The sequence below is a fragment of the Miscanthus floridulus genome, chromosome 1 (assembly GCF_019320115.1).
Source record: "Miscanthus floridulus cultivar M001 chromosome 1, ASM1932011v1, whole genome shotgun sequence".
NCBI lineage: Eukaryota > Viridiplantae > Streptophyta > Magnoliopsida > Poales > Poaceae > Miscanthus > Miscanthus floridulus.
In genome coordinates this window covers 4694336-4714930 of record NC_089580.1, presented here as the reverse complement: position 1 = coordinate 4714930, position 20595 = coordinate 4694336, and the positions used below count along the sequence as shown (strand labels likewise).

At 42.4% G+C, this 20595-nt stretch overlaps 3 protein-coding genes across 5 annotated transcripts; all 3 read right to left on the bottom strand.

Moving 5' to 3' along the window:
- Positions 1–5220: 5220 nt before the first annotated feature.
- LOC136519382 (transcription factor RSL2-like) lies at positions 5221–12270 on the bottom strand. 2 transcript variants are annotated; one of them, XM_066513697.1, is made up of 7 exons: positions 11486–12270; positions 10398–10532; positions 6747–7452; positions 6438–6635; positions 6288–6353; positions 6128–6193; positions 5221–6038 (listed from the first exon to the last, which is right to left on the bottom strand). In XM_066513697.1, the coding sequence occupies exons 3-7, from the start codon at positions 7224–7226 to the stop codon at positions 5946–5948; spliced, it is 903 nt and encodes a 300-aa protein (XP_066369794.1). In that variant the 5' UTR covers positions 7227–7452; positions 10398–10532; positions 11486–12270; the 3' UTR covers positions 5221–5945. The 2 variants fall into 2 exon arrangements, with proteins under 2 accessions (XP_066369794.1, XP_066369168.1); XM_066513071.1 differs by having other exon boundaries at positions 10398–12270.
- A 63-nt stretch (positions 12271–12333) lies between these two features.
- Positions 12334–17030, bottom strand: LOC136517812 (probable N-acetyl-gamma-glutamyl-phosphate reductase, chloroplastic). Of its 2 annotated transcripts, XM_066512343.1 has the most exons (14): positions 16796–17028; positions 15949–16011; positions 15716–15856; positions 15519–15626; positions 15256–15342; positions 15047–15097; positions 14897–14968; positions 14296–14415; positions 14018–14078; positions 13850–13930; positions 13666–13745; positions 13485–13574; positions 13204–13332; positions 12334–13099 (listed from the first exon to the last, which is right to left on the bottom strand). In XM_066512343.1, exons 1-14 carry the CDS (start codon positions 16859–16861, stop codon positions 12992–12994), a joined length of 1257 nt encoding a protein of 418 aa, XP_066368440.1. In that variant the 5' UTR covers positions 16862–17028; the 3' UTR covers positions 12334–12991. The 2 variants fall into 2 exon arrangements, with proteins under 2 accessions (XP_066368440.1, XP_066367863.1); XM_066511766.1 differs by having other exon boundaries at positions 14897–15097; positions 16796–17030.
- Positions 17031–17220: 190 nt separating this feature from the next.
- LOC136516948 (uncharacterized) lies at positions 17221–19866 on the bottom strand. The gene has a single exon (XM_066510783.1). The coding sequence runs from the start codon at positions 19864–19866 to the stop codon at positions 18244–18246; it is 1623 nt and encodes a 540-aa protein (XP_066366880.1). The 3' UTR covers positions 17221–18243.
- Between the last annotated feature and the right edge of the window lie 729 nt (positions 19867–20595).

Below are 20595 nucleotides of genomic sequence, written 5' to 3'. Positions count from 1 at the left end.
AATGACACTTACAATTTTATCAGATGAAAGAAGTTTTAGTTTTAAATTTACCACATTTGCGCATGTGGCATGCCACGCCAGCTCGACACGCTGTCGGCTAGTCAGCCTAAGCACGTGAAATGTCGTTGCTACTCCTGCCTTGCTCCTCTCTCTCCATCCCCGACAGCTGGGTCCCGTGGCACCTGTCACTTCCAGGTGGACCCCACTCGTCAGCTTCGTCTTCCAGCTCCAGCACCTGGATGGGAGACAGCTCGCCGGAGCTCCATCGCCCTAGCGCCGGGATGTGGCACGCACCATAGGCTCGGCACGGCCCTCACGCCCAGCTCGCCGGAGCAGCTGCTCCCCATGCGAGCTCCCCAACGGGTGAGCCACCACCTCGGCCTCCCTCTCCGCGCGCTCACGAGGCCGCGACGGAGCTGCTGCTCGCACGTGCGGCGACGAGGCCACGGTAGAGCTGTTGCTCGCGCGCCTCCTCCTCGGCTTCCTCACGCCGTGCTGCTCTGAGCTCTGTGGCGTGTCCGCACTAGCCGCTGTGCGGGTGCGGCGTGCGCCTTTGCGTACGCCGGCTGCCCGTCCAAAGCTGGACACCAGTCACCACTATCCTCCTTGGCTCCCTGCTTGTGACATGTGAGCACCTCTGGAGTCTTGTCTTACTCATGAGTGGTTACTCCCTATCTTCCTATCCTTGGCGCTGGATAGAATGGTCGATTGGTTGTCTCCTATCCAGGTGTTGGAGCTGGTATAACACCCTGAAAAATTTCTTTTTCAAAAATAGTCAAATTGATTTATTTAAGCAATTTATGTGAGCATTCAAACATAGGAAAGTAATAATTTTTATAAAACTAAAATCAAACATAAGATTAGCTACAAGTGATGCATACATGCTGCTGCATATTAATTTATGAATGTTTGGTATTGATAAAAAATTTCAAAGAGAATTGAAAATTGAAATTAAAATGCTTTTGGAAAATTTGTTTGGAAAAAGAAAAAGGAAAAATTCTTTCTCCTTCCCTCTCTTCCTGGATTTTCGGCCTAGCCCGAGCAGCCGCGTCAGCCGGACCAGCCTTCCCCTGGCGTCCGCGCCAGCCCAGCTCTGCGCGGCCCAGCACCGCCGCCGGCCCAGCATCGCAGCAACTGCCGCGCCTCCCTCTCCTCAGCCGCTGACCGACCAGGCCCGCTTGTCAGCTCCTCCCCCCACCTCCCTCCGCGCGTCTCGCAATCGCCCGCGCGTGCGCCTAGAGCAACCACCGCCCGCGCCCGGTCTTCTCGCGTCGTGGGAGCGCCCCTCCCCGCGCCTAGCCTCTTTAAAACGGAGCCACGCCTGAGCCGCCCCCCTGCTGCCGCTCCCCGCTCTATTTTTCGCTCGCGCTCACGCCTCGGAGGCCGCAACCGCCGCACGGAGGAGCTCCGCCGACCGCCGTCCGCCGTCCACGTCGCCCGTCTTCCCCGAGCCATCTCCGACCCCGAGCTCCCCGCTGTGAGCCTCCCCATGCTCTCCTCTCTCTCCCCGACCTTCTTCTATGGCGTTTAGTGGCTTCTAGCGCCATAGCCGCATGCGCCAAGGATCTTCGGCCGCCGTCCATGGCGACCGCCGCCACGGCAGCACCCTCCGGCCACCTTTTTGGCCTAGCCATGATCCCCTGCTCCTCCGCTTCTTCCCGGTGCCATCGGATACGTTTTCCATGGACCGTGGCCCCCTAACCGTGCTCGTCGGAGTGCTCCACGCCGCCGGCAATGGAGAACCGCCTAGAACACTGTTCCGGCCAGCCCCCCTGTTCTCTCTCCTTCGAAATAATCCTAGCCGTCCATCGCGAGATCAAGTGCCCTGGATGGCCGATACCCCTTCGCGGGTAAATTTGCTAAAGAGACCCTGAGCTTTTCTAAGTCCTAACCCGCAGTCCAAAGCGCATTTCCCCGAGTACGCATTCTCGTTTTGAAAGCGTAAAGTTCACTGCTTTAGTCTAAAATACATTTTCAGTATTTACAGAAATGCCATTTGAACTGTTTTGCTTATAAAATCATCGTTTTAGCTCCGAATTGATCCGTTCAAATCGCGTTAGCTTCGTAATTCCATAATCTACATGTTAGAACCACTGTTAGTCAAGTTTGGAACTTTTAAATTTCATGGTTAGATTTAATTAAATATATCGCTATAGAAAATCCCGTTTAAATCATAACTTTCGCATTTTAGCTTCGTTTTTCGTGAACTTCGCGTTGACGTGATCATAGCGAGACGTAGATTATTTTCACAAACATTTTATCTTGTTTTCTATACTGTTGGTGTACTGTTCTAATGATAGGATTGTTTGCTTTGCATGAATGCTTTTGGAATGTTGTATGTTGCTGTGTTGGTCGCATTCAGACGGTGAGGAGAACGTTGGAGACCAAGAATTCTTCGACGACCAGCACGACCAGCAAGAGTTTGTGAATCAAGGCAAGTATAGCATGGGCCTACCTTGATGTCCTATTTTACTTTAATCAATTACTCATGTGCATGTGTCTAATCTTGATAACCCTAAGGACATTCTGGACATTTGATAACTTGTTCCCTTGACTCCTATGGGGTAATTGCATATGGGTAGATTACTAGTGCTCTAACTGAACATAATCTATATGATGAAGAATGATTCTATAGAACTAAAAGTATAACATGATTTATAACAACTGTTCTATAAGGCGAAGGTGCAAATGACTTTTGATCATGTTGCTCTCGGCCCTCCATAAGGACTTATCTGTCGGCAAAAGCTGGGACTGACAGTGCAACCGGAAGAGTCATATGGCTTTGACTTTAGCTCAGTAATATGACCTTTTCTAGCTTGTTAGAGGTTACCTTTATGGCGCAAAAGGGGCTTGCCACGTTGGGTATAGGACTACCTCTGTTCCTATGTGTATAGCCATGATGGATATGTGCCATAGAAAAGGGGTTCCTACATCTGCCTGCCAAGGAAACCTAGCGGCCCTAACTTGTTAGAGAAACCTATGAAATGGCTTCATAGTATACCCTGTCCGCTCACCTTGGCAGTGACATGTGAGTAATTGACCCGAACATATGGGAATCACGACTCGCGGTGAATGTGCACCACCTCTGTAGAGGGTAACAAACTGTTATAACAGCCGTGCTCACGGTCACGAGCGACCCGAAAAACTCACAGAATAACTAGTTACTTGTTGTGGATCATTTAAGTTGTTCTATGATGATATATGGTACACTTGACCCTGATATATGTTCTTATGGGATTAAATGGGAGCTTAAGCATAATTTGATAATATCAGATAATAAAAGCTTGTCGTACTAAAAATGCTAACTGCAGTAAACCAGTGTTAACCTTTTGAGCTTCATAACCTCATGTTAACTTGTTAAGTACGGGATGTACTTACGCTTGTTTATTTTCTTTATTTGGATAAAAATCCCAGATAGGTAACAGATGACAACGGATATGAGGAATTCCCGGAGGATTTTTAGGCTTGTGGTCAACCAGTTGACCTTCCCTGTGATGGTGTTCCACGTGAAAGAGTTACCTTTTATTTTCCGCTGTGATGTATAAGACTAAGTTATATTATGAATCTGATGTATGAGACACCATGATGATACTTTATGTAATTTGTCAGCTTATGTGTGTGATTGATCCCTGGGCACACACGAGTTTTATGCATTCAATTTTATCCTTAAAATTGGGTGTGACAGCTGGAAGACAAAGTTGACGAGTGGGATTCACCTGGAAGTGACAGGTGCCGTGCGACCTAGCTGTCGGGGATGGAGAGAGATGAGCAAGGCAGGGGTACTAACAACATTTCACGTGCTCAAGCTGACTAGGCGACAACGTGTCGAGCTGGCGTGGTATGCACATGCGCAAATGTGGTAAATCTAAGGCCCCCTTTGGTGCAGCTTCGGGCGGCTTCGGCTCCTCCTCTCATTTCCTGTAGCATCAATGTTTGCCACTATAGCATGGAGCCATTTCGCTTCCCAAGAAGAAAATGAACTAGAAAGAGGAGCCGGAGAAGCCACGATTCGCAGCTTCACCGGCTCCGTGCCACAGTGTCGCTACAGTCTTGTACAGTGGAGGAGCCAGAGCTGCAAGGAGCTGTGTCAAACAGCCCCTAAAACTAAAACTTCTCTCATCTAGTAAAATTATAAATGTCATTCTAAAAATGATATTCGAATGAGTGCCCATCTTTATAATGATAAAAATATAAAAGCCCCTGGCGGCGGGGCACGCCGGCTCGCGTTCGAGCGGGCGGCGAGGCGCAACAGCTGCAAGTGCTGATGTTCGCGTGTAGGCGAGCAACTACTGGTGGAGATTCTTCTTTGAATATTCAATTCAAACCGGTGAGTACAGTAGAGTTTCTACTAAACTGGTGAAAGTAATTGGCTTGCATGCCAATTAATCAGCTTCCGTGCTGAATATGATTTTAGTCACCCGACTTCGTGCCGGTGAACCTGTACCCTGTTTTCCCATACCGCTAGATTTTTCTCTGAATCTATGTATGCCCTGATTTGGCGTTCAAGCCTTTTGTATGCTTCAATGTTTCACGTTCTGGCCGCATGCAGCGGTGCAAGGTAGCTTTGCCTTCTTGGCCGTAGTAGATTGGAAAAAGGGAAATCCGGCTTGTTGATGGCAGAACGTAAACGGATCTACTACGTAAGCTTTTGTCACAAATTAATATCATACAAGGCATACGTCGTGGAGGATGTTAATTTGATCTACCTCATATACCACGTAGGGCAGTGGTTAGTAGATACATACCGCATAGGACGTTTGACATTGTCGTAGAATTGTCTGCTTGACGACGACAGTGCATGTTGATGCAGTGCAGATTAGTTGCACGTGGAGGTAGCAGATCCGTTCCGCTAACAACGTCGAGGATGTTGGCGTCGTCGTAGCAGTTGCGGTAGGGCCATCGGTATGAGCATCGGTGCCGAAGAGCGGCGGCGACTTCGACGGCAATGTCGATGTAGAGCTTGTCGTACTGATAACATGTTATAAAACATGTTGCCAGCGGTTAGGACTTTTTCTTCTCCGTCTCTCATGATCAACATAGTAGATGAAAGTAGAACACATAGACACAAGAGATTAGAAGATTATTCTTTATTTCTTTAAATATCGATAATTACAACATAGAGCCCTCACATATATAGTCCTGTTAAGGCCTAAGAGTTTAGTAAGAACACATATACAAACAGACTAAGATTAGGATTACTCCTTCTTGTTTCTTTCTATCATAGAGTCCGTATAATTTACAACACTTATTACCTAAATTATGTTAGGAGCACGAGTGTCGCTGGGACAACTGATCTTCCTTTTTTTTCCCTTATAGAGATGATAATGAGACAATCAGTTGCACCTACATATGGTCAAATTGTCGTCACATATAAAAATGTTCCACTAACATCCAACCACGGAGATAGCATTCACAACTGGGTTTTGACTACAACAAATAATTTGCAACAGCTATGACGAATTAACCGACCACTCACTAAGTTGCACGATCCAGAACTGCACTGCATTTTATACCTCTCCAGCTCCAAGTGCCAGCTAAACCCAACACTGAAATTTGCTTTATTTTATTCGTACAAAGAAATTTGCTACCAGAGCAAACAAAACAAAAAAAATGAAACGACAGTCTGGTTGCCCTTTCTTGTCTTCACAAGTTTCAGAGCCTCGCCCGGTGTACAATAACTACATCTTTCTTTTGCCATATCCTTGTGGGCATACAAACTATTTCTTCCGTAACTGCAGGCTGGTTGCCCAAAAACAACTGAAGAACAGGTTTCCAACCTTCATTTTCGTCGAAAAGCTTGGATTACCCAGAATGGCTTATTGATCAGACCGGGAACATGTCAGTAGTAAAGACCTCAAAAGTGTTCGTCTTGAGTCTAGAAATCAGAATAATGTTGTAAGTAGAATATGCCAAACTTTCTGCAACTCCAGCATGCCAGGAGAAGTTTACCGACGCTGAGAGAGGTTCAGATCAATTCCAATGTTCATCCCGTTGTATGCGATCGGAGCATACATCCACATTTCATCAGAGCTGAGGAGCTGCAGAGAGTAACAAAAATACCAGTTCAGTGACACATTGCCATGGACCATTCCAAAATGGAACATAACTAAACTGCGAATGGCCTCGCCTTGATTTGAAGCTGCAAGAACTTCACATACTGCACTGCCTCTTCAAGCATAGTGCTGATATCTACCTGCAACGCGACACAAATATTGCCATTTGAGTTGTGTGATTTCTTTTGAAGCCTATAGTTATTACAACTGATGCTTTATTCAGAATCTTATTACTTTGGTTCCATTTGGTACAAGGTTCTGCAATATCCTCAGCCTCTCATTGATCCTCTCTCTTCTTTTCTACATCCAGTTAACAACAGCATAAGTAATTGACAATTTTCAATTAAAAACTTATTGTTCCTTAACAGTGAGTTAGAATAATACCCTTGCGTAGAGGCTCTGGGACTCGGTTGCTGACCGGCGGTCAGCTTGAGTCTTGCCACCCGGCTTATCAGAAACAGGGCGTCCTTGAGGAGTAATTGAGTCATTTTCAAAGGTGCAGGAACTCAAGCTTTGTCCATTTTCCCGTTGCATGGCCATCTTGGCCCTCTTAGAATCAGACTTCTTTGCATATTTCCAACTCTGGATTTTGTAAATATCATCAAATCAGCATCCACATTGCATTTGGGACTCATTTAAAAAAAACAGTACTTATGCATTTTCGTTGTAAAATAATTGCAAAAAAATACTTACTCTTGTGTGGCCATCCAGTTTGCCTTGTTCCAGGTGCTTTCTCTTGTCAGAAGTACCAATGGTATCGAGCAGATTCATGCTTGAATCCCCAATATCATCACAGCTTGAATCACAACTACCGTAAGCAGGGTTAAGAATGGAATCCATGAACAGAGCTGCACCTTGATCCTGAACCATGTTTAAGTGCAGTGGTGCAGCACAGGAGTCACTTAAATAGTAGCTCCCATGTTCAGATGGCATAATAAGGCTGAGACTACCAGAACTATTGCTACTCGTGGAGCTATATGTACTTGCACTAGCATTGCAATGGAAATAAAATGAATTGGAAGCTTGAATAGGCCAAGGAAACTCTTGGTGATCTTCCTCACCATTGGAGGGGAAGGTACCAAGCAGCTGTTCCATTATCTCTGACTCCTCAGCTTGCGATGGTACAACAAGCGAACTCCAGCTTGGCTCTGCTATCACTCCTCCAGACTCCATTTTTATCAGTATGGAATGTGAAAGATAGTAGAAGTGATGTGAGGCCCTGTGCTGCTTGATGTGCTTAGTGAAGAAAAAATGTGGGGCTGTTGGAGGTGATTTATACTGATGACGAGGTTGAGGAAACCAACAAGAGTTGCAGAACTTTCAAATGTAATCATCACTAAAGAATGGATCACCATGGCTGGGGATGACCTGTGGTGACAGCAACCGCTCCAGGTGTTGTCTGCAGATGTGCACATTATAAGGTTAGAAAATGTCAACTGCTAGTTGGTAGGCAAGATAGTGAGTCATCAAAGATCACGATTTGTATGTCAAGCGAATCAAAGGTTGGAGTGGCCAGCGTCTGAAGGCTGTTTACAATGATTGAAGGGGTGTCTCCACCATTCAAGCATTATGGAGACAGAAAAATGAATCTGACGTTGAAAACCAAGAATAGCATGGGTTTATCCTAACAATAATACAGGATGGGGCATTACGAGATCATTTGGAACATTACTGGAAAGAAAATCCGATAAGGTAATAAACTGATACTGACACAGAGAGGCTTGCACGAACATGGTGGATGGAACTCAAGTCTTAACGTCCTTTAGGGGAGCTCAAAAAGGACTGCCAGTCCCTCCACAACTCAAGATATGTATGTTTTGTTGGATGGGGGCACATCACCAGCATGTTTGCCGTTTTACATCTTTTATTAAGCTTCCCACAGTTCCAATTGTTAAAGGGTATCAGAGTCACTTTACTGTGTTCCCAGTTGTATGTATCTCCTGTACTATGATACTGCGTACTGCCCTTAAGAACTGTGGAATACAGCCAACAAGCAATCATCATCACCTCCTCTCATATTAACACCAATACTTTTGCCCGCTGGCCCATTGCAGGAATTTATGTTTGATAGATTCTTAGAACTTCTAAGATATCAAATAGCAACCTTTGGGACATAAAAACTGCACCAAATTGGATCTTTTCCTTGGGTGCTAAAAGCAATGCAGTAAAGATCTAGACACTATGCAAAATAAGCAAATCTATTCCAAGATGCCATAGTTATGATTCGATAATACAGCAGTTTCAAAAGATCTTTCCCTTTTCTTATTGGATCTTTTCCTTGGGTGCTAAAAACAACGCAATAAAGATCTAGACACTATGCAAAATAAGGAAATCTATTCCAAGATGCCATAGTTATGATTCACTAATACAGCAGTTTCAAAAGATCTTTCCCTTTTTTTCAGATTATGACACATCTAAAAATTCACGGAGCATGTGAACTTCTAGTAACCCTGAACAATGATGTATTGCAATGCCTGAAAAACCAAAGTCATTGGGTGATCTGATTCTGAGCTTTCCATCAATAGTAAAATAAGGGCTGCACATGACTCAGATCTAGCGGCAGTTTAAAAAATGATTGTAGTTCTGGATTGTCCTTTCGTGACCCAAAAATGACTTATTCTTCCTGCCTCTTTGTTCCAAGCAGAGGATCAAGAGGCAAAATAAACAATATAGCTAAATGCTGGCAAGGAAAAAATAAAGAAAACAAGAACATACGGTTTGTTTAAAGCCCTGTTCTTATAGCTCCAATTGTACGAAAGCTTATGGCACCTTCAAATGTTACAATATAGAAATCTTGATACATTGAAACGAAAGAAATGAAGAACAAATAATAGCCAAAAAGGAAGATAAATAACTCATATGTGGAGAAGCCAAATTGCATCAAGAATTCAAGATTAATCTATGAAGCCCTTAAAACATACATGAAGGGACAAAATCTCACCTAATCATGCATGGACCTTGGAGAAATGGTTTCGCTGTTGCATTCTTAAGAAAATTGGTAGTAGGATTACTTATCCATGTAGACGACTATGGCAGATCTAAAGCTACTCCATCTGTTCAAAATTATACTTCACTTTGGTTTTGTCCTAAGTAAAACTTCTCTAACTTTGACCAAGTTTATAGGAAAATGCACCAACATCCATAACATCAAATTAGTTTCACTAAATTCTCCCTTAAATATATTTTGATAGTGCATTTCTTTGAACATGTAGATGTTAATGCATTTTTTTCTAAAAAATTGGTCAAAAGTTAGAGATGTCTGACTTAGAAGTTAGGACAAAGCCAAAGTGAACTTAGGAGTACTTAAGTTGCCGGTGGAGTTCAATAACTGTCTTCTGGAAACAAAAATATTTTTGAAAAGACATTATCACATATTCCTAAGTTGTTACCTACCGTATTAGGTGTATGCTACGTGGTACAAGAAACAGTCTTTTTGCCCATCCATCAACAGTATTAAAAGTGGGTCCTTTAGGAGAACCGAATTCATTGTGATTGCAATAGAAACAAATTCAATAGCCGCATGTGTCCATCTTCTGTTCTTTTATATGAACGTGACGGCCATGTACAAAACAATGTTGTTCTTTTGTTTTCCATCTTACCCTTTCTGTGAACTTGAACTTTCAATATAAAGCAGGGACACTTTGTAAAAAAAGGGATGTTGAAGTCTTTACATCAAATAGAAATAAAGGAGGGAGTCCCTTGCTCTCTATCGTGATCCCTTTATACTAGCACCGTTTTTTTTCAAAATAATGTCACTTTCAATGAAAAGAAGAGAAAAGGTAATGACATGTCTGATTTTGTATACTGTTCCTTGATTTGATTCTCCACAAATTTCGAAATAATGGCATACTCAAATATCAACTATTTAATGATATGTCTAAATGTCTAATGTTAGAAAAAATTAACTGCTGCATTACCAGTTTTTAGTTAATTAGCGTTTCAGGCAGCAGCACCTGAAATTTCTAACAAGTAGTTTTCACTACCAATAATGCGACACAGAAGAAAAAATGACAAAGATCTGTAAATAAAAGCTCTCCATACATTTATACTCCATTCTAAACAAGAAACTTCGCTTCTTAGTTGTCTGCATTACAGATGTTTACACAGCAGCAACGCTGCAGAGAAGATCCAGTTAAAGAAAAATGCTGCAGAGAAGTTAGCTATAGCAGCAATCAAAAAGAGAGCTTTGTATCTATGGCCAACTAGAATCAACAAGAATTAACAGCAAGATATGTTATTATCATGGTGTACAAACATTCAAATAGCACCTCCTGCTGCAGGTAACATTAATCTACCTACAAAAGCACAGGTGAGAAAAAGAAACCCACGAAGTTAACAACATACCCATAATAGGCTTGTCGACTGTCTGTTGCAATTGGATGATAAATTTTATATGCTGCTGCATAATTGATCCGTGTAGATGCATTGCATGAGGTTAGATCACTTCAATCCATCAGAACCACATCTCTGCAGACACCCCTATGGAACAATAAAGATCTCAAGGTTACAATTATAAAAGTCTAAGATGGACGGCATCCAACTTTAACTTAAATCGATAACATTTTTCTTTCAAATTCGTTCCATAATAAATAGTCTACCATTTTATTAACTTAAGGACAAAAGAGGAGCTATGTACACAGTATAAATGCTGCTATGGTCAAATTACACTCTAACAGAATAAATGTTGTTTGCTCTTACAATGCTGTCATTACTAATAAGACTTCAGATAACTTTTTTTTTTTTTGGACCGTACAGGAACTGAGCATTGCCCTCACAGAGCCCATGTCCATGTACCTCCAAAAGGCACATATTATATAATATATAGTAGCTTAAAATAGATCATAAGCATCAGTTAACACAAGAGGTCAAACAAAACAAAAACAACATTTATAGAAACTATATATTGAGATGTAAGGCTAGCATAAACAACTTAAGGTCAACTGCATTTTTCAAGTCAAACAATATACAGCATCTTTGATCAGCAGTCAGAAGAAACCAAACACAACTGATTTTAACTGAAAAGAACTGTTAGATGCATTCTTCAACTAGATTCAATGCCAATTAAAAAAAATGAAGAGCCACTTGCAAAAACAATAGCTAAGGGCCACAAATGATGGTCAAGTCAGAATACAACTATATATTATTACATCGCTGCAAGTCTACTTGTGCTTATAATGCCAATTTGTTTACAGTATCATTTTGGTATCAAGGGCTGGCTAATCATAGAGAAATACACAACATTGGCATCTACTTGTAGTCTCCTAGCTATATATGTATCACTTGACATTTGGCCACGGTAAATTTGCTTATGGATGTCTCTGAACCTGATCCAAAACTCAATAGCAGTAAGAATTGTACTTGTCACAAGTTTCAAGACAATCGAAGAAGAGAACAATGAAAATTTATAATAAAAGTTGACGAATGAAAACTACCTCCTGACATAGTTCCCAATATACATTTTGTAGCTCAGGATGGCACCACTCGATGGTTCTAAGAGCAAAGGGGGATTGAGGCACAGGACATCTTTTTTTTCCATATATAAACTGCAAGATTCGATTTGATGGCAGCCTAGCATGCTCACCATGCTATCAGGACCTAGATTCCTTTCGGTCACTATCAGGACTACCCTAAAGTGACAAATGTCATAAGGGCCAAGCTTCAACTCTACAGTTAGCCCAAATCACAAAAAACAAAACTACCATTGCAACTTAATTGAGATAATTTTAAGAAAACATGGTGCTTAATTTGACTTGCATGAAAACCATAGTACGATGATAGTCTTAAAAAAAAATATGCTATAACTAACCACCTGCATTACCATGTCATCTATGATCGTCAAGAAGAGAGTTGCACTGACCAACCAGTGACTTTGCATTACTATGGCCCTGTTTGGATGTGCTTCTCAGGCAGTTTTTCATCATAAATAAGCCAAGGTTGCACCAAACGCCAAGCTTCTCGGTAGCTATTTTTAGCAAGAGCTTCTTCCTCATCCCTGCGCCCCCTCCTCGTCCCCGCAATTCCTTCCCCATGCAGTCGCGCCTTCCTCCTCGTCGCCCACGCTTCCCAAGAGAGCCGCCCATTGCCTCTCCTCCACTTTTGACTCTCTCTCTGGCCGCCACACTGACCTCCCCTCTGCCACTGCCCTCTCCTCCACATCTGCCGTCACCTTCGCCTTCGCCTCCTTGCCGTTCGTGGCCTCCATGCTGGTGAATGAGCTCCCGAGCCACCCCCCCCCCCCCCCCCCCCCCCCCCTCCCCCTTCCCCTCCCTCCCTCCCCAACCTCACCTCATAAGGCCTCTCCTCCCAAAGCTAACACCCACAAGCTTCCCTTCATCTTCATCACTAAGACACTGAGAAATGGATAGCTTTTTAGGCTCGAGAATTTCCAATAAGTGGCTATTGTGGGAAGGTGGTGAAAAGCTGCCTTTCCTAAAACTTAAGTCGTACCAAACAGGGCCTATAGCAATGGTATGGTCCATGCAACTATAAGATAAAACTTGAGAATTATACTAAAAGACTTGAGAATACTAAGAGACATTTCAATCTTCTCAAAGTACAACTGTAAGGGCTAAAGTTTGCTTGGACATAATAAAAAAGACACCATAACTATATCCAGTGATGCCAAGGATAGCCGATGTCTCAGAACTGCGTTCAAACTCAATATTGATTTCATGATCAAAATAGCAAACAACATTGCGGGTACAAGATGTATATAGGATTATAATTTTATTGGAACCAAGCTGCTCACATAATACTACCATTGTACTGCTAAATTGTCATTATCGTTATTCTCTTAATAAAGATAAAACAACACAGGCGAAGCTATACTAACTTCGACTTGATTGAATTCTAATGTGGGGCTCCTTGCCTCATGACAGTAACGATAAATTGGTTTTCGTACTCCTAAATAATGTAATCATAGATATTGACACAAAAGATCAAGGGAACAGGGGCGGGTATTGTAGCCCCATATTCTCAGGCAGTCCCATCATCAGATTAAGATTTTGCAAAGCCTGACCAGATGCTCCCTTCACGAGATTATCTATCTGCAAAGTTGAAACGTAGCTTGTAAGGACTACGTGCATCTTAAGTATGTGATATTATTTTTGCTATATACTTATGTGTGATAAAGTTGACTGAAGGCACTTACGACAGAGATGATGATGGCCCTTCCAGGAATTCTATCCTCATAAACATTCATGAAGCAGTAATTTGATCCCTTAACATGGCTTGTGTGAGGAGTGCTGCTACCATGTAACAGCTTGACAAATTCTTCATCCTGAAAAGATTCAATGATGAATGAACTCTGTGCTAACAAGAGTACATTTCTCTATACACTACAAAATCACAAGATAGATCGATGACTTCAGTGAAAAATTATGGTCCTTCCTAAGCTGACATAATTCAGCCTACATGGTTAAGTAAACAAACCTCGTAAGTAGACTTCAGGTGTTCATACAAATCCCTGGGAGTCACTCCAGATGCCAATTCAACATATATAGTAGATTGCATCCCACGTGTCTATTAAATACCAGTAGAACTGATTTTCGAATGTTACCAAAGTGAATATTGAATTTAGCAAGTAAAAGGATAAGTATAATTAAGTGCTTACCATACACATCAAATGTGGAGTAAAGCTGATAGTAACTTTTGATTCAGCAGCATCTGTAAGTCCTTGCTCAATCTCAGGAACTGTCATTATTTTAATCACAATTTGTTAATGAGGTAAGATATATATCACTAACACAACAAATATAATCAAAACATTAATATGGCTAGTTGAGTATAAATATTACCATGCCGATGGCTTGTTATCCCATAAGCATGGATACCCTCAGCGATTTCAGTGTAAAGATTTGCTTCCTTAGCCCCACGTCCTAAAAGGACACATGTTTTAGAGACCAAATCATTTAATGTTGAAGCAGAAATAGAAAATAAATCGATTATCTCAAATAAATACGAACCTGCACCACTGACCCCAGATTTTGCATCAATGATAATGTTGGTCAGCTTGATCAGTTTTGCCTAAAAAGCAAACAAAATAGCTTAAGGAAAAAGCTAGATATTGAGAATACTACTAAATTTTCGAGAAATTTTAACACATAAAGTTTCAATACTATAGACATAAAGATTATGCTTTTATCAATTCAATTCTATGGCATAACTTAGTGTAATTTTATCTAAATTTACAAATATTAACATAGATATGTGTAAGATGCCACAAACTTCTATTAAACCTCACCTTTACCAAAGGAACAAGCGGAAGTTGAATAGATGTGGGATAACACCCTGGATTTGCTACCAGACGTGCATTTCTTATGTCATCTCGTTGAAGTTCAGTTAAACCATACACAGCCTCTTCCTGAAAGGAGAAAAAGGCTAAAGTAAAGATATAAATTCTAAGAAATATAACATAGTGCCACAAACAGAACCATCAAAACTCTATGAAAACCAAACCTAATTCTTAGAACTTAGTAGTATCATACAAGACATCAATAGCACAAATCATAAAGAACAATTGATGACAACTCAAGTGCCAAGATAGCAAAGGCAGTGCTAGTTACTAGGCAAAGCTAAAGAGAAAATCAGTCCATCTATTTCTTTTATATATAAGGGGCATTAGTATTTAAAAAGGCCTTTCATGGTATACTTTGACTATTGATTTCTCTAATAATATAATCAATTACTACAAATCAACATCTTACATTCTTACCACATGTAAAATATGAACCTATTGATGAATCATACATAAATTTTGACTAATTGATGGCCAAAGTTTAAAATGTTTGATTTTTTAAGTTCTATTTGGTCCAACATTTTGAAATGGAGGGAGTAGTAAGAACCTGTAGTTCTGGTGCCCTATGGGAATGGCCATACCATTCAGCGTACTCATTGATGTCACGTAGTCGGAAGTCCTGTAAGCAATAGTTTCTCAACAACAATCGAGATCGTACCCATATTAGAGAAGTAAATATAGTGTGTGCAGAGCATACCGCTGAGAGATCAACGATCTTTAAGTGTCGGGGTAAACTTTTGATAATTTCCTGATAAAAAAATATTATAGTTAGGCAGTGCATTGTAAAGTTTATTAAAATCTAGTGCTCCACACGTTGTACAACAGAGTCTAAGATAGTATTGTATTAACAAATTCAATAAAAGGTATGAAGAATTTAAGGTAAAAACATAGTAGCAATAAACAAACCTGTGTTGTACCATGTGGCAAGGAACAAAAAACAGCATCAACATCTGAAAAGTCAGCGTCTTTTATTGCAACCAATCTCGGCAGGTCCTGCAAATCAGAAGAAAATCAACAATATTTTATGATTTTGACAAACATAACAAATAAAGCTGTGATGATATAACTCTAGTGCACAGAAATGTAGTACAGCCCAGAGGCTTAGTTGCTTCTTGATATAACTAGGCTAAGATCATAGATGAGGAGGAAGAGAGAAGATAAGTTCTCACCAGCGTTCTCAAGTGAGGAAATACAGATCCAAACTGCTCGCCAGCTTTTCTATCTGCAGTCATCACTTTTGTATGGAACTGAGGGTGGCTCGCTAGAAAACGAACAATCTGTTAACAAAAGCACAGCAACGACATTAGCAAAAAAGAACCAAGAAAAAAAATCATCATACAAAATGAGATCATAATGATGGGACAACCTCAGCTCCAGTATAACCGCTGGCCCCTAGCACTGCAATGCGTATGCCATCCCCTGATTTAGGGGCTGCTGCCTTAGGGGAGAAAAGCTTCCGCGGTGAAGAAGCAATGGATCCCCTCACATGGAGGGGCAGGGCTCCAACCTAAGCAGAGTATCATTTTCGTTAGCATTTCATATACACCTCAGAATCTTACTATTATATAGAAAAGAAAAAAAAGGCAAAACTTAATTCACCTGCTGAGGTTTCTTGAGTACGATACCCGCAAATGGCTTCGAATTAGATCCAAGGATTCTATTCTGCACAGAAAAGAAGTATTTAAGTGCTTGTCAGGTCCATATAGTCACATAATGTAGTTTGCTGAAACTGCAAACAATCATAATCAGAACAAAGAATTGCTCACTACGACCACCAAATTACTGTAACTAGAAGTCAGAGAATACTATCACTGTGGATGTTAACATGACAAATTGAAGGAAACTAGTACTAGATAATAAGTGTAGGGAACTATGATAGAGCATCCCAATCTAATATAGGCTGCAGGTCATCCCAATCGGTGTATGTCATGAAAACAAGGGTTGAATTGAATCCCTCTAACTGCGCCACCCATTGACTCCACCCAAAACCACGCTTCCCCAGTCGTCCCCAATCCAATGACAGAACTAGGCCTACAAACGGTGTGGGGTTCGGGGCGCACCTAATCAAGACCCGTTGCACCACTATTGACAAACGTGGTTCACGGGTCAAACCGCCCCGCTCGTCCACTGGGCAGGTTCGCCCACTGTTACAAATATCAGTTTGGTAGGACAGGAAGACACTGTCCAAGCTCAAAAGTGCACGGACAGCAAAGAAACCACAGGCTATAGCTAGATTGTGAGCATTCAGGCTCACAGTCACAATGCAGAGTTTTCTGTGTAATAGCTAGATTGGCTCTGAATAGTGAGTAGTGTTTTCTGGGCAAGCATGGCAATGAGGCACAGTGGGTTCAGCACTGCGGAAACGTATCATCAATAGTTCGAAGCTCAAGAACCATTCGAGCCAAAGTAAACAGGGTCCAGTCATCACAAATCACAATAGAAGAACCTTTTGGATCTGCCCAGAGGTGATTCCGGCGGCCGAGGCCATCGTCTGCGCCTGCGGCTGCTGCATCCCGTCCCCGCGGCCGGCGCCCGGAACGAACGAGCGGGGAGGTCGGAGGCCGTGAGTGAAGCGGCGGGGAGGGGAGCGAGGTGGCAGGGAGGCGAACGAGGGCGATAGGGTTCCACCAATAGGGCGGATCCCCCACCCCTGCCCGGAGTGTCGAGCGCGGACTGCAGTGGCGCCGAGCGGCCGAGCGTGCGAGGTAGAAGAGGGGATTTTTCACTTTTACCATTATTACGGATGGCGCTTTCCGGTTTGGCACTCTTAGGGCTGGTCTTTCAAGTTCATCACTCTTAAGATTGGCCTCTTGCCGTTTTACCACTTTTTCCGACGTGGCAGTCCAGACCGCCCTGACACGCTGGATCCGTGGCCGGGCCCACACAGGAAAAGACGACGCTGCCCCTGCCCTGGTTTCACTTGGCCAGAACGGGCCGGCCAGGCTGCTCGGCCCACTCATTCATAATATGTGAATGATCAGTTGCAGTCCTTTATCATTTTGTGATTGTTCTTGGTTAATGACAGCAACAATTTGGAGATGGCAAAATTAGCATATTATGAATGACAGTCAAGGATCATTGAAACAACAACAAATAAACAGACTAGAGCAATAATGCACATAGGCATTACATAAGTTCATGATCCTGGCATTAGATAGTGGCTAACTAAGAGCCATTACATAAGTTCATGATTTTGATGTTTTTCACATCCAAATAGGGCCAAATGCTATCAATTTTGTGCCCATAACACAGATTACATGACAAAGTACTTCACACAAAGTTCAAAATAACAGGATTGGTCACTTGGCCCTGCCCTTGCCCTTGCCATTCCAATTGCCTCCTTTCTTCTTAGCTGGTAGAGTTTTCTTCACTTTGGTTGCCAACTTCTTCTTCTTGGGTGTCATTTTCTTCACAGGTCCAGCATGTAGCTCTTCTTCTAGGAAAAGTGCCCTGTCATGGAACAAAACTCACAGTAAGATTTATGGTCAGGAATAGTTCCAATCCAGTAGCCTAAACAAGATTGCATGATCACCTTCTTGCTGTTGCTGCAGCTATAGATGGATCTGGGGCAACAGTGGCTAAAGGGATCAGTGACAGCCCTGCTTCTTCTTCAAATGCTGCTTCATATTCATTTGTAGTAGCCTCAGCTAATTCCCTAGCTGCTGCTTCTGCCTTTTCCCTTGTTGCTGCTGCAAGTAGTTCAGCTTCTTCTGCATCCCTCCTTGCTCTTTCTGCTGCCTCCCTAGCCAGTGCTCCCCTTGTCCTTGGAGTGGGTGCATCATCACCATCTGCACTTGTCTTGGTCTTCTTCCTCCCAACCTTGGCAATCTTCTTCTTAGTTCTTTTCCTGCATAAGTTAATAAGCACTTGTTAGTTTAGACAGAAAATAAAAGGTTAATGCATGTTACATCTTACAGTGAGAGGGCACCTTTTCTTAGTCCCATTGAGGGGACACTTGGAGCTAGTAGCCCTGTGACCATACTCCTTACAGTTTGGGCACTGCACTTGCCTAGTAGCTCTGCCTCCTGTCTCACTTGCTGGTTTAATCCTATTTATCCTCAACCTTCCAGGCTTTTTCTTCTTCTCTTTCTGTACTGGAGCATGCACTTTGTAGCCCTTCTTATCTTCAGGCCACTGATTCCTATCAGTTATGCTTGGTATTATTCCAGCATAAGCTGCTTGGAACTTAGCCACTGAGTAGCAATTGTCCACATATGAGCCCATGTCAGGCTGCCTCATGCTTGTAATTACAGTCAGTGCATGTGGACATGGTTTACCAGTTAGCTGCCACTGCCTACAAGTGCAAATTTTCTGAGGTAAGTATACAACATGTCTCCTTACATCTTCATCTTTGTAAACCTCTGTCACTTCAGCTTCAGTTGGGTGACCTTTTGTAATGTTCATGTGTCCCAGTCCCCTAGAGGCAGCATTCAGCTGAAGAATGACAGCAGGTAATATACCCTGAGGCAAGGCTAGAGAAATCTTCCTTCTTTTGCCAAACAACACCATTATCTTCTCCCTTATAGCATCTGCCATGCAATGCAGAGGCAGGTCCTTATGCTCCTTGATCCAAGAATTCCAACTTTCAGCTAGATTGTTGTTTATGTAGTCACACTTGATGTCAGGTGAAAACTTACTTCTTGCCCAAAGAAATGGATGGTGCTCATCCAACCACTTCTGCACTCCTTGGCTTGCTGCCAACACCTTGTCAAAAAAATACTTGTGCTTGTGTGGAGAGTATGCTCTAGCTGCAGGCCACATGTTCTTGCCATATACATCACCACTATAGTACTTCTTCATGTTCTCCATTAAATGCCTGAAACACTCTCTCATCTCTGCTTGAGGAAAAACCAGCTTTACAGCAGACTCTAACCCCTTGCATGCATCTGTACAGATGGCTAGAGGATCCATTGGTCCAATTGCTTTTCTAAGTTGTTGCATGAACCAAACCCAATTGTCCTTTGTTTCTGATTCAAAGAACCCAAATGCAAGAGGAAACATCCAATTGTGTCCATCTAAAGCTAAGGCTGCTGGCATGTGGCCATTCCACATGCCATTCAAGGCTGTTGAGTCCATACTAATATAAGGCCTGCAGCCATTCACAAATCCATCTATACATGCTTTGAATGCACAGAAAAATCTACTGAACCTAACTTTGCCTTCTTCATCAGTTGTAGTGTCTATCTCTACCACACTACCAGGTGATCTCAATTCAATTTCAGCCTTAAACCTATACAACCAATCAAAAGAATCACTGATCTTACCAAATAACTTGTCAGATGCTCTCTTTGTCCCTTTGTACACTGTGTGGTAGTTGACATCAATCCCATACTTGAACTTCAACTCTTTCTTCATTTCTGTAGCCCCCATTCCTGGCTTCTTCTTCAAGAATTGAACTGCCCTTTCTGCTACCCATTTGATATTGGCCATTGTTATGTCCTCAACCCTTGTTGTAGATGCACACTTGTGCCCCCCAGTATTTATTTGAATCTGCAAAAAACAGAAAACATGGTACATTATAGTTAGGAACTGTTGGACAGACCATAATGAACTAAGATCAGTAAGAAACCAGCAATAATAACCATATCAGTAAGCAAGTCACTGCAGAAAATGTACCCTGCAACTTCCATCATGCTGGGTTTTACCCACAAGTCTCCATGGACAGCCACGAGCACCACATCTAACCCTGTATCTATCTCTATCTGAGTGTTCAGTTTGCAGCTCAAACTCTTTTTTTATAGCATGTTGCCTAACAGCTAGCCTCAATTCATCAATATTAGGATAGCAAATGCCAACACTCATATCAGGATTGTCCCTGTCCCATTCATACAAAGGCTCCTCATCAGCTGTATCATCAACATCCACAGCAGCTTCATTCATTTCTTGCTGCACTTCAGGAGGGATTGCTGGAATTGGTACCTCTTCTGTACCACCTTGTTCTTGTGTTGCCTCAGCCTGCTGGAACCCCATAGCCTCATATATCTGTTCCTCATCAACAAGCTGTGTAGCAGTACCATCATCATCAGGCTTCTCTTGTATGACTAGAGTAGTCCAATCAATTGCTACTGGCACTTCAGGAGGAGGAGTTGGGGTGCTGCAGGTATCACCAAAACCCTCAACATCTACAGGTTCTGTGTTTGGTTCATTGCCACTAGTCACACCAGAGACACACCTACCTCCCTTAGATGCAGCAGAGCTATCATTGTCATTGCACAGATTTTTGTTCACAACTTCCACATTAAGAAA

Excerpts from the sequence above, each read along its gene's own strand:
- LOC136519382 (XM_066513071.1), bottom strand. The coding sequence starts at position 7,226 with ATGGAGTCTGGAGGAGTGATAGCAGAGCCAAGCTGGAGTTCGCTTGTT. Across the intron at positions 6,636-6,746 it reads AACTGGATGGCCACACAAGA|AGTTGGAAATATGCAAAGAA; the intron begins GTAAGTATTTTT and ends TACAAAATCCAG. Across the intron at positions 6,039-6,127 it reads TCTTGCAGCTTCAAATCAAG|CTCCTCAGCTCTGATGAAAT; the intron begins GCGAGGCCATTC and ends TACTCTCTGCAG.
- LOC136517812 (XM_066511766.1), bottom strand. The coding sequence starts at position 16,861 with ATGCAGCAGCCGCAGGCGCAGACGATGGCCTCGGCCGCCGGAATCACC. Across the intron at positions 13,746-13,849 it reads GATAACAAGCCATCGGCATG|TTCCTGAGATTGAGCAAGGA; the intron begins GTAATATTTATA and ends AAATAATGACAG. Across the intron at positions 13,575-13,665 it reads CTCCACATTTGATGTGTATG|ACACGTGGGATGCAATCTAC; the intron begins GTAAGCACTTAA and ends GGTATTTAATAG.
- LOC136516948 (XM_066510783.1), bottom strand. The coding sequence starts at position 19,866 with ATGTACCATGTTTTCTGTTTTTTGCAGATTCAAATAAATACTGGGGGG.